The sequence below is a fragment of the Polyodon spathula genome, chromosome 3, assembly GCF_017654505.1.
Source record: "Polyodon spathula isolate WHYD16114869_AA chromosome 3, ASM1765450v1, whole genome shotgun sequence".
NCBI lineage: Eukaryota > Metazoa > Chordata > Actinopteri > Acipenseriformes > Polyodontidae > Polyodon > Polyodon spathula.
In genome coordinates this window covers 83,116,464-83,129,178 of record NC_054536.1, presented here as the reverse complement: position 1 = coordinate 83,129,178, position 12,715 = coordinate 83,116,464, and the positions used below count along the sequence as shown (strand labels likewise).

Here is a 12,715-nt window from a genome sequence, read left to right as displayed (position 1 = left end):
TATTTTTGTTCAGTGTAGATGCAGTTAAGCCCAAACGAACATTAGAAATTATAGGATAATCACGCAGAAAAGGACATCGTGTGTGAACTGCACAAAGAATACATTGTAAAATGTTGGGTTTTTTTTTTTTTGCGTACATCCTCATACAATAGAATATGTTACAAAATGCTGCGGGTTTCAGTTTATTCTAAAATATTTAGGATTACAGTTTGGTAGTCACTACACTGATTGCGTCAGATTGTTTGTGGATTAATTGTAAAGTTTTATGTTACGTTTATCACCTATCGGATCATTTAAAAAGCGATATTTAAAATGAATGTAATGCCAACGTTGTTTGCAATATCGTGTGCCCTTTTATGGATTTTTTTTTTTTCCTGAAACATATTCAGCTATTACTATAAACAGTATATCTAGATCATATTTCTGTTTTGTGTTGCAGTTTTACAGATTCAGTGATACACCTGTTTTTTGTTAATAATGTGTTTATGGTCCCGTAAATACTTAACAGGGGCTTATATCCACACTGCAAAGTCATTCTAAATGTTTCCCTCTTCTCTCTGGTGTGCTAGTTTCTCAATATTTCTGATGTTGCAACTCTTAACTATAGGGTCTGATCAACTTTTCTCAATTAATCTTTCCCTAAATGATTAAACGCAATGAAATCGATGCTCGTCTAAAGTGAGTATTGCGTCTAGCACCCCCACAGAGTGTTTCTGTTTGTTCAAAGCACGTTGAATCCAATCAAAATAAGGGTTGCTGTTTCCATCCAGATCTGAGAGAGGCGCCTCCTCTCTCGTACATCACGACCCCACCAGCCCTTTCACATTCTATTCCTTCAAAAGCCAGCGACAAGTTACGTTGGAATAATTCAACCAGCAACTAATGGCATATCATCAATAGGTCAGACTTCATGATTTTTTTTACATTTCTTTTAATCTCTCCGAAACATCTGCTTTAATGTTCTAAAAATATCAGCAACTGAAAAAATTCATTCATTTCGGGGTATTGTTTTGTCACGGTTATCCTGCCTTTAACTCTTATCTTTTACGAGTCTTATCTATAGCAGTTATCTCATAGCAGCAAAGACATATTACATTTTGTTTCCTATCTAAATCGTCGTGTGTGTGTGTGTTTTTTTTTTTTTTTTGTAATTATGATGAAGCTTTCAAGCAGGGGAACTTAAAAGCTTTGGTCACCAGGAACTTCGTAATTACTTTGCTGAGTGTTGTATGTTATATACTGCTGTTGCTATGTGTGTGTGTGTGTGTGTGTGTGTGTGTGTGTAGGCTGTTTATTTTATTTTAATGTGCAAGTGGTTGTCAAAACGAAGCACGTTTGTTAAGCATGTGTAAAAAATGATTACATGTATAGTTAATGTACAAATCCAGTTGTCGCTATTTCAAAATGAAAGTGAGCAGTACCTTGAGAGGCACTAGAAAAACAGTGGTGTTGGCTGGCACTGATTTCTCCGAAAGGTATGTCAACTTAATTAAAATAAATAAATAAACTGCGTTCGAATAGCTTCCTTGGACAAGTTTAACCTCGAAACTATCGAAAAAAAATGCTTGCTCTTAAAGTTTAGATTTTCCTATTTTTTTTTTTTTAATTTTTTTTTTTTACAGATAGAGGAGTGAATATATATTTTTTCGAACTGTAACCCGTTTAGAATTACCCAATAGCAGCTGTGTGTGTTATGTGAACCTATATGGAGTACTTTAAATATCTGACATGTTTTATTACAGTTCAAATTTACTCCAAATACTAAAAAATATATATATATATATATAATATATATATATATATATATATATATATATATATATACACACACACACACACACACACACACACACACACACACACACACACACACACAAGTTTAAATATTTTAGTATTTGGAATAAATTAGAACGTGGAAACAGGTCTTCTATTTTTCAGATACGCTACTGCACAGGTTCGCTGACAAGTCGGTGTTCGTGTTAATTAACTTTAACTTCGACTCATTTTTTTTTCATTACTTTATTAAGAAAAACAAGAGTCAATTTGGATAGTCGTGTTCGCTTGAAGATAATCGAATGCTAGCTTCAATACACTGGAAACAACATTTATTTTGTTGGAAGTATCCAATTAAAAATGAAGTTATTTGATATGCAAATGTTCGCTTTCATAATGAAGACTATACTGCTAGTTGTCTGATCACATTATTATTCTTTGATGGAGGTGCCTTACAATTACCTCGCCTTTTTTTCTTTTTATTCTTTTGTCAAAAGATTTTTTCTTTGCTCTTATTTACAGGGGATATCCTCTCAGTTTTCATAAACCTCACTCTAGATCGGAACCTGGATGGACCTCAGTGAACCCAACTGGTCCACGGTTAAGCGGCTCTCATCTCGCAGCCCAGGGCCTTCGCCGGCTGAACAAAATTCCTTTAACAGTGACAGAAGAGACAGACCTGATTCTGCATCAGAAAAGCTTAGGTCACCATCGGCTACTAATCTTGACACTGAAGAAAACCAGCCAACAGAGGGCAGGTCACTACACTCCTACGTTCATTCTGGACATCACATCAGCCTACCGAGATCGGAGGACGTAACACTCTTCACGGATTTAGACCACGGCAACAAGCTTATTATTTCCAGTGGGAATTTCAAAGGGAGCTTAGTGGTTGACCCCAGCGACATGTACCAAACTTTAGCCATGGCTGCGGCCCAGGGGCCAGCAGGATACGACACGTCTGCCAGTAGCTTTATGCACTCCACAACAACTTCTCCAGTTTACGTACCGACAACCAGGGTTGGACCCATGATCTCCGGCATCACGTACCTGCAAGGGAGCGGGGCTTCACAGCCAGGCCACGCGGTCAGTAATCATTCTGTGTGGTCCCAACCTGCCTCAGAGAGCCCATCTTACAGCACCGGTAGCCCCCACGCCTCTAACCGTTTCCACTACTCTCCAAGTCCGCCAGTGAATAACGGAGCATCAAGGGATGGCAACTACAGTAACACGCTGAATGTCAACGGGAGAGACCAGTACAGTCCTCTGGCAAGACCTCTAAATGGATCTTACCCGAGCCCATATTCACCTTACGTGGGAGCGCAACTTACAACAGCCTGGCCAACAGGACCCTTTGACAACACTATGCTCCATACTTTACAAAACAGAGGGGCACCCATACCCATTCGAGCACCAAATGGAGGTAAGAAAACTCACATTGATAACCTTTTCAGTAAGCATATGTATTGTTACATCGCATCGCAAAAGAGTGATCAAGGCATATGTAATGTGGGCTATTGAAATGTTGGAAGTATGATCACCGTTTGATATTTGGTAACAACAAGTCATTTCTAATATCATTTACCTTTAAAATGAATTAGCAAAACTTTTATGAAAACGTTAATTACTTGGTTACACAAACATATTAGTTTTGATAGGCCAAGTTTCCGTTCAAATTACAGACGCGCTGTTTTGAGCAAGCGCACAACCCAATTGGTGTTTACTGAGAGAACTATGAGTTGCAAGATGGGGTAGTTTAATTGAGTTTAAAATAAAATCAATTTATTTTAAAACGCTAAAACTTGTTGTATTGTTCTGTGACTGCTGTTTCAGGCTGTACCTTGGGATACTCTTTACAATATGACTGCGCTTGGTTTCATTGCTTAGCACACATGTGAAATCCGGCATTACATATAAGACCTACAATTAATTATTAAAAAAAAAAAAAAAAAAAAAAAAAAAAAAACAGAAATCCTTTGTCATTTTCTAATATGTATTATAATCTTTCCCTATTAAAACTCACTTTCAAAAGCCAGATAGTGATAGCAGCAATTGATAGGACCTATATATTTATTGGACTATATAATAGAATTGAAAATTGTTAATGACACCTAATGAAATACGTTTAAGGTATGTGTTCCATCTGTTAGAATATGTACAAAGTATATTTGAACCAATGCATAAGAAAGTTTAAACAAACCCACAGGGATCTGAGAATGGTGATATTCTCAATAACACGACTTTGCATCACCTGCTACACGATTTATGTATTGTATACAGCAATATATATTCGTTTATGATTTACTAGCTGAAGTACTCGGTGTTGCCCGGGGAAACTCAGTATTTCAATATTTCATGCATGACAAATCAAGGAACGGTAGCCTTATGGTTTCCCGATCTTGTCGAACTCGGAACGCCTTCCCCTCCTCCTTTAAAAAAAAAAAAAAATTTGGTTTTGTGGGTTTCTTTGAGATAAATGGCTACTGTAGTGATCCAGCAATGCGGTTACTAAATAAAGTACCCCGAGGGTCAATGCAAAGTTTGATTGCACTGGCTATGCGGGTCTGAACGCATAAAGGGACAGACAGACAAACTTTCTTCTTTATATATTAAGATAACAAACAAAAAAAACTATTTTCTTCCCAGCTATGGATTTTCTGACATGTTTTATAACGTTTTGTTGCGTTTGCCGTCGCTTCAAAGCATGATCATATACAGTATTAGACTACTGTTAATACACCTTCGAGGCTTGGTTCAGTAGAAAGGCGATGACAATTACAATCTTATTTCAGACTAAATACATAGACCGTTGTTTTTTGTGATTGCATTGTTGTTCTTTTAGTTTTACACGCTATTTGTTTGTTATAAAGTAAAGCCACATGGACAAACGTTACATTAAAAAAAAAAAAACATTCTTTTTTATTGAATTCCAAAATGAAGGCCTAACGAGTGTTGTATTTAATTTAACAACATGAGTGCAATCAGTTAGCGTAGGATTAAAAGTATTTATGTATTCACTTTTAAGTTTCTAGGTACTTTCAGTTCGAATATTCAGTTCTAACCAACTATTTTACGAAATGACAACTATTGATTGAATTAGCTACTGTGTTTTAGTTGCGACCCTCATCTGTTTTATATTAAACACACACACACACACACACACACACACACGCGCGCGCGCGCGTCTGCTTTATTTAATTTAAAATAAGTTGATATATTTTGTAGGAACAGTTGAAATACTGTAGCCAAAAGGCTGCCCAGCCAAAAAAACATCGCAATCCTAACATAAAAGAACGCAAAATACGCTGATGCCGTATGTTATCTGACTTGTCACTAGGAAATCTGTTTTCATAAATGTGATTATTTTATTATTAGAGCTGTGCTTCCGATGGTATTCTCCAGTGGATTTTGTATGCAATGTTATTGTCATCGGATGCGGCTTAACATTTCATATTCACAGAAAAAGTAGTAGCTGATCTGATTGCAAAGACCGCACATAGGCCTAAAAAAAAAAAAAAAAAAAAAAAAAAAAAAAAAAAAAAATAATAATAATAATAATAATAATAATAATAATAATAATAATAATAATAATAATAGGTTTTCTCGACAGTTATAAGAATGCAGTGTCAAGCGATTTTGGTTTGTCTCCAAAGTATAGCGTGTAGACATACTTGGTTATGTCCTGTCACTTCAAAATATAAAAGGGTATATGTGTTACATTTAGTGAAAAAGAAAGCATGTATTTGACTAGAGCATATTTCGAAAATTTTCTAAAATGTGGTCTTTTTAATTATCAATTGACAACATTCTTTTTCTTGCTTCACAGATATACTGGATGATTTAGGTGAGAGCAGAGAATGCGTTAACTGTGGCTCCATATCTACGCCTCTGTGGAGACGAGATGGCACAGGGCACTATCTCTGTAACGCGTGTGGGCTGTACAGCAAGATGAACGGGCTAAGCAGACCGCTTATCAAACCACAAAAACGAATGGTAGGTACTAGTGGAATAATGTTTTCGTTAATATTTACATTTTCTAATAGTTTGTAAACTACACCAAACACCACTATTTAGCCTAGACGTAGCTTATTTTGAGCGACCAAAAAAAAAAAAAAAATACAACAAAAAAATACAAAAGAAAAAAAGAAATATCCTATATAAAACCGTAAAGAGCAGTAATTAAAAAAAACAAAAAACATTTGTTTTCCACTTGAACCTGATTCGAAGTTCAAACTGGCCCATAATTCACACACACACACACACTTAACAACCTACATTATGCAAATTTAATTCATTGTACTAATGATTTGAGTTTCGCCTTTGAAACAGTTGAATTCAAGCCGTCAACTTTAAATTTAAACTGAAAAAGGGTTTTAACAACTCTAATTGATCTTATGTAATCTAATTTGGTGTCTACTGTCTCTGTAAGTCACATTGGATAAAGGCGTCTGCTAAATAAAGAAAAAGTATGTTTTCACCGCGCTTTAAAAACAATGTCCAACAGGAAGTACCGAACAGGTGCGTCAGTCTTCAAACACACAGGCAAGGGCGCTGGAACTAGGGGTACTACGGTAGCACCCCCTGTCTTTGCATGGCTTCCATCATACACAGGGGTTACAGTTTTGTTCGATGGCTTTCAGCACCCCCAACTTTAAAAATTGTTCTAGTGCCACTGCACAGGTAACACGACACAGAACAGATCTGCACACTGATGGGAAAAAAGTGTTTGCACAGTATGCACATTGTGTTTTAGCTTGTCATTAATAAATACATCCTATTGTTTTTCAATGAATGTATCGCAATTACGCGTCCCCCCCCCCCCCCCCCCCCCCCCCCCGGTGTGCGGATCTGTTATGTGGCGTGTTGTCAGCGAAATAAACAAATAATAATACGGTCGTCAGTCTCGTCGCAGATGTAGCTTTTTGTTTTATTCTAAGGTGTGCACTTTAGTTTACCACACTCTCTGATAAACACGTACCAATATATACATTTTTCGCTAATTGTTTTCAGTCTTCATCGAGGCGGATCGGCCTGTCCTGTGCGAACTGCCACACCAGCACTACCACACTGTGGCGCAGGAATGCAGACGGGGAACCAGTGTGTAATGCTTGTGGACTCTACACCAAATTGCACGGGGTAAGAACCTACCTCTGCGGTACAAGGATACACAATTGACACAATTCAGTAAATGGCTGTTATTACATTTGCCGTTTTAGAATGTGTATCCAAATTGTATTATTCTGACATCATGTTGCTTACATGTAGGGTAACCCAGTTTTTAGTTAAAAAACATACTGGCTTAACTTTCCAGTTTGTTTACGCAGCATAATATGTTGCTGTTTAAAAAAAAAAAAAATCTCACTGTGTTTATGAATAATAATAATAATAATAATAATAATAATAATAATAATTTACATTTGTAGGTACCTAGGCCACTTGCAATGAAGAAAGAAGGAATCCAGACGCGGAAAAGAAAACCCAAGAGCCTTAATAAATCCAAGGCCCCCCTTGGTAATTATTGCAGTTTATAAGTTGTAATTATATTGTCAGACTAAAAGATGAATTGGTACTAACTTTCGTGACTATTTGCACAGGCAGCAGCAATCCCGTTCCCATGACTCCAACCTCCTCGTCTTCATCGAACTCAGAGGACTGTACGAAGACTGGATCTCCATCTGCACCAATGCCAGCATCAGGTGTAAGAGTTCTGTAGCAAAATTATGTGAATGATCTTAACACACACACACACACACACACACACACACACACACACACACATATATATGAGACAGCTGGATGTTTCAAGGAGTTACAAGCAATCCAGACTGTATTCAGCAACAACAATTGTAGGTTTATGTCTTTATGTAGACTATACTTCTGAATTCATACATGTACAGGCCTCATGCTGCAGTTTTCTGTTCATAAACTTTGCTTCGCATTATGGTAGAATGTCACATAACTAAAAAATCTGCAACTGTAATAAAACCTTTAAAATGAGTGTGGAAGACTATAAATCAGTAGAGGAGCAAGGAGGTCACAAGGGGAGAGAAATAAATCATGTCTCCTCTAATTGGGACACTTTTCTACTGAACCAAATTTGCTCATTCTTCTCCCAATGAAGTTTATATTGATGATTAAGAAGGGGGTTTCAAGTATCTCCTAATTAAAACCACGGTTTATTAAATCTGTTTTGTAGACTCATATAAGCCAGTTCATTGAGTAAGTGTACAGTAGGCTACAAATGACATTGATTAACTTTATAGTTTTCTTATGTACACCTAAACAGTTACTTAGAGATAAAAATACAAATAGTCAATATTCAAGGTAAAGGTTTTAGTTCTGCTATAGAGATATGGGTAGGGTCATATTAAAAACTCTATCTGGAGTATAAAACCAGATGTATGTCTATATTTAGTTAGAATTACAATAATGTATTCCACTGAGGAAAATGGATTTACTCATGCATGTAATAAAATGTTCATTCATTTGCATCAGACTTTTGAAAAATGTTATGGAAGACCTTATTCCCAAAGCCCACACTATATGTGCCAGCTTCCAGAAAGTATAGTTATAGTCCCTGGCATTTGGCAATTGGGATGTTTGTTTTAAGAGATTCCCAAAAAGGGACAAACATATTTTCAGACCAGTGCAGCCAGCATTTATTCACAGTCCATACAAATGATGCAGTGACAAAATCCACAAACTAGAGTCGTTTTAAAGAACAACATGGCAAGCTTATTTTCATAAGGTCTGGTAGAATTTTAGTTAAAAATAAATAAATAAATAAAAAAAAGACAGTTCTGTTGTCAGCAGAATTAACTGGACCATCTTGAGGAAACTTTAATTCCCATGCTGTTAAATACAGTTTTAAGTATGTTTTCATTTTGAACTATTCTCAATGTTTAAAAACATTTTTTAGCCTCTGTGGATGAGTGATTTACAGACATGTGAATAGAGATCAATGTTTGTTTTTTTTTTTTGTTTTTTTTAAACTATCCAAATGGTAGCATGTTGAACATTATCCTGCATTTTGACTTGCATGTCAGTTTGGAGAATTTCATTCTTTGAACAGGGATAGTAATAGCTCTATTAAAGTTATTTCATGAAAAAAAGAAATAGCAATACAAACTGGACGCTTATTAAGCAAACATCTGTTGTTGCCATTTGTAGATCAATTCCTCAGCAATGTCGGGCCAAGGAGATAGCACCAACACTGGAAGCGCTGCACTGAAGTATTCAGGTCAAGAGGGCCTCTACGCGGGAGTCAGTCTGACCTCCACTGCTGAAGTCACAGCCTCAGTCCGAGGGGAGACGTGGTGTGCTCTGGCATTAGCCTGATCCTCCCTGTAAATAAAGATTGATGCCAGATCCAGATGTTTCATAAGAGATCCAACAACGGTATCATCAAAGCAGAGACACTGCTGAAGCAAGGAGGCAGGATTTTACATGGGAGTGTTTTTCTTTTATTTTCCCATGGGCTTGAAGAGGTACGGGACTAAAAGAACCACCTTCTTCCCTGATACTTGTTCTCTGCAAGAATCGAAAAAACAAAGAACCGAAAAACAGAAAGACTCTAAAAACAGACTCGGCAGATGGGCGGAGGAAAAGTTCCAACTTTAAAGCGTGTTGCTTTTCCAGACTAAAAAAAAAAGAAAACTGTTTCTAAAGCCCAGTCACACTGCCTTTTAAAAATATTATTGTTATTGTTATTATTGTTATTATTTGATCTGCAATGGGTACTTTCAGAATGAGCTCCACATTCTCCATTGAAACCGCTGCAGCCATTGTATTTAACTACACATGTTGCTAAACGCTATTTGACCGGATGAGGTTAAATGGAATCGTCAGCTTTTCTTCCAATACAATCAAGAACACTATGGTACAATACATTGCATGGCTTTACTGGCAACTGGAAAATAAAACACTAAATGCAAAGCTATTAGCTCAATCAAAACTTCATTATCTGATTTTTATTTTATTTTTCAATAAATAAGGAAAACACACACACACACATACAAAATGTGCCAATAGTGCAAAACTTAATATTTTTAGTTTGATATGTGCTGCATTGTAATTTATGCATAACTAGTGATTATTGTTCTTTGGAGTACATTTAATTTATAATGAAGCCGCACATCATTGCTTTTACATTTTGTTTCTGAAAGTTCCTATTGCAGTCTGATTGAGATGTCATGGTTTTAAACAGGGTAGCAAACAGATAAGTCCTTGACTTCCAGATGTTCAGGCGCAATTTGTATTGCAGCAGTCAGTGTTAAATCAAATGTTTCAGATTTAACCATTTATTTTGCAATGAATGTAAAGAAATATTTTATGTTAATGGTACTTATCTAATTTAAAATTGTTTGCCAGGCATCATTAGCAGTTGATATTTTCAGTGGCTTAAAAGATGTCTCAATCTTAGTTTTAAAAAACAAATTCAATCCAATAATCTCTTTTTAGAATAAATTTCACTCAGGAAATTTTTACTGATGGATTTTTTATTTTTTTTGTAAAAGAACATTGCAGTAATATTTTCTGGAAAAGAATAGAGCTGAAACTTTACTACCTAAATGATACATATGTAAATACTCCAAGACTTATGTATCTTTCAAGTTTTATGATACAGTTTGTAAACTAGGTGTATGTATAGGTTGGTTAACATAACATTGTGTTTAGATGAGATGCCTTTGCCATATTGTTATTTGTTCAATAAAACTGATTTAAAAAGTTATGTAATTTCTTAAAAGAAGAGATGTTCTGTTCATAGTTAGTCGTTTCAGAAAGAGACTCGGGTACAGCAAATGTATTTCTATATATAAAATCTGCTTTTTTGGTTACCTTTTATACCAGTATAGCTTGTGCAAAAGGTCATTATCACACTTCCGTGTTCACCACTGTGCCAAATTGAATTAGAATAGAAAAAGTGTTTTGGGATAATGTCAGTTCATATAACAAACACATAATGGTGTTTCACTGCACTTGGACAGGAACCGAATTATACCTGTTACTGTATAATTACCCTCATTAGTGTGCATTAGACATGCAGTGCAGTGAGGTCATTCTGTGTGAAATCAACACATCAGGGTACAATAATTTGTGTCACCATCTCAAATTATGACAGAAAGGGTGTGTTGAATAAGGCCATATAAAAAGCAAAGCACATCGACTGACATACTCTATCAGCCATAATTTTTAAGATAAAGTGTAAGTCACAACACTTTGGCCAACCATTTATTATATTTATCAAATATTAAAGCAAAGACTCTTCAATAGCTGTTTACTTTGACACTGTATTAAGCGATGAAAAATTTATTTTCCTTTTGTGTTTTATCAATACAGCAGGTTCAGTGCAAGTGAAAATACTCTGAACATCCTAAAAGTTAAAGCCCAAGGACTACTGTATAGGTAAACTTTCAAATGATGTTGAATTCCCCTGGAATTAAACCAAATCTCAGAATATAAAAGGAATGTACTATTGATTGATATATTTATTTAATGATTTATTATGAAGCTTAAGTGACCATTAGTGTAACATATATTACCATTTTTAGAGAAGTATTTAATATTTGTTATACTTTTTGTTTTTTTAAACAAAATATGAAATTATTTTAACAAGTGGTATAAATGCATTTATTTATAGAAACTAGAATATAAATGCCATCCACCAGTTATATACACCATGTTGAAAGGTGGTGGAATAAATACAGTGCCCGAAAAGGGAGACTTACTCAAAACACTGGTATTCTAATTTTGTTTGAACAGGGTACTGAATTCGATCTTGTAAGACACGATACCACCACTGAACTTTGCATCAAAGTAAATCCCTAATTCAAAATGACATTCGTTTACTTAAGTCTCTGTGTGCGTTCCTCTCCAGCACAAGCAATATATCAACTAAGATCAACATGTTGAAATAAAAATACTGCACGCTGACCTACAGTTTATTTTATATAGTGGGTTCAATATAAAGGGTCAATACTAGCTGCATATATAACCTAAAATTAATAAGTTGTTGTTGCTCACGTTGAGAGTGGTTTATCACATACTCTTTGTAGTAACCTTCACTTATAGGCATCTTAATTGATTAAATATTAATTTATTAACCTCACTTTGGGCTGGATTAAATATATACTCAATTAAAATGACACATGGGTTACTCTTTAATAGTTAACTTTGCCAGGACACTAGAATGTGTTTCCTTTCATTAAAGCTTTGAAATAAAAGTATATATTTTAATGACAGTGAAGGGTGGTAATTTACAGTAAATGCATAGCAAGGTAAAGAAGAGTGACAGCACTGTGTAATATAGCATACGCAGGATGCATTGTGGGAAAAAAACAAAACACAACAACATGGTTAAAAGAAGTCTAGGAACAGCACTGTAAACAGTTGAGTTACTGTGCAAATTTACCACAGTGAACTTTAAGGAGTTTTTCACAGTGTACTGTATACACATACTAGTGAGTATGGGGCTTACTGAACTGTTATGGAAATGTAATTTACTCCCTTGTTAGGATTCACAGTGTAGAAAGGTACAGCAGTAAGAGTGCAAGAGGTTTTGTCACTGGGCAGAACTTGGGCTCCCAGACGGCAGGGAGCTGTTTATTCACATTGCTGTCAATATGGTGGAACTCAGACCTCTCTGACAGGAAGAGATTAAATCTCTGACTCATCGATTCTGGGTTTCAAAACAAATTAGTATACTATAAAAGTAATTTAAAAAAAACAACCTATAAGCCCTATTTTGAAGCAAGTGCTAAAGCGAGAGTACAATTAAAGTACAATTAAATGTTCTATTGGTATATGATTATATATATAAAACTGTATATATATTAAACTGTTTGGCTGTAATAATGTTTAAATAATGTTAGTTAAGGCCACTTTTAAAACCCCATCAATCAAGTTGGCAGTTCATTAAACTTTTTTTTCAACTGTTAAGAGA

The 12,715-nt window shown here is 35.4% G+C and overlaps 1 protein-coding gene across 2 annotated transcripts; it reads left to right on the top strand.

The window, feature by feature from the left end:
* Positions 1 to 802: 802 nt before the first annotated feature.
* LOC121313511 (GATA-binding factor 6-B-like) lies at positions 803 to 10,504 on the top strand. Of its 2 annotated transcripts, none has more exons than XM_041246150.1 (7): positions 803 to 900; positions 2,296 to 3,196; positions 5,600 to 5,766; positions 6,784 to 6,909; positions 7,197 to 7,284; positions 7,368 to 7,471; positions 8,944 to 10,504. In XM_041246150.1, the coding sequence occupies exons 2-7, from the start codon at positions 2,344 to 2,346 to the stop codon at positions 9,109 to 9,111; spliced, it is 1,506 nt and encodes a 501-aa protein (XP_041102084.1). In that variant the 5' UTR covers positions 803 to 900; positions 2,296 to 2,343; the 3' UTR covers positions 9,112 to 10,504. The 2 variants fall into 2 exon arrangements, with proteins under 2 accessions (XP_041102084.1, XP_041102085.1); XM_041246151.1 differs by lacking the exon at positions 803 to 900 and adding an exon at positions 907 to 1,475.
* The last annotated feature ends 2,211 nt before the right edge of the window (positions 10,505 to 12,715 follow it).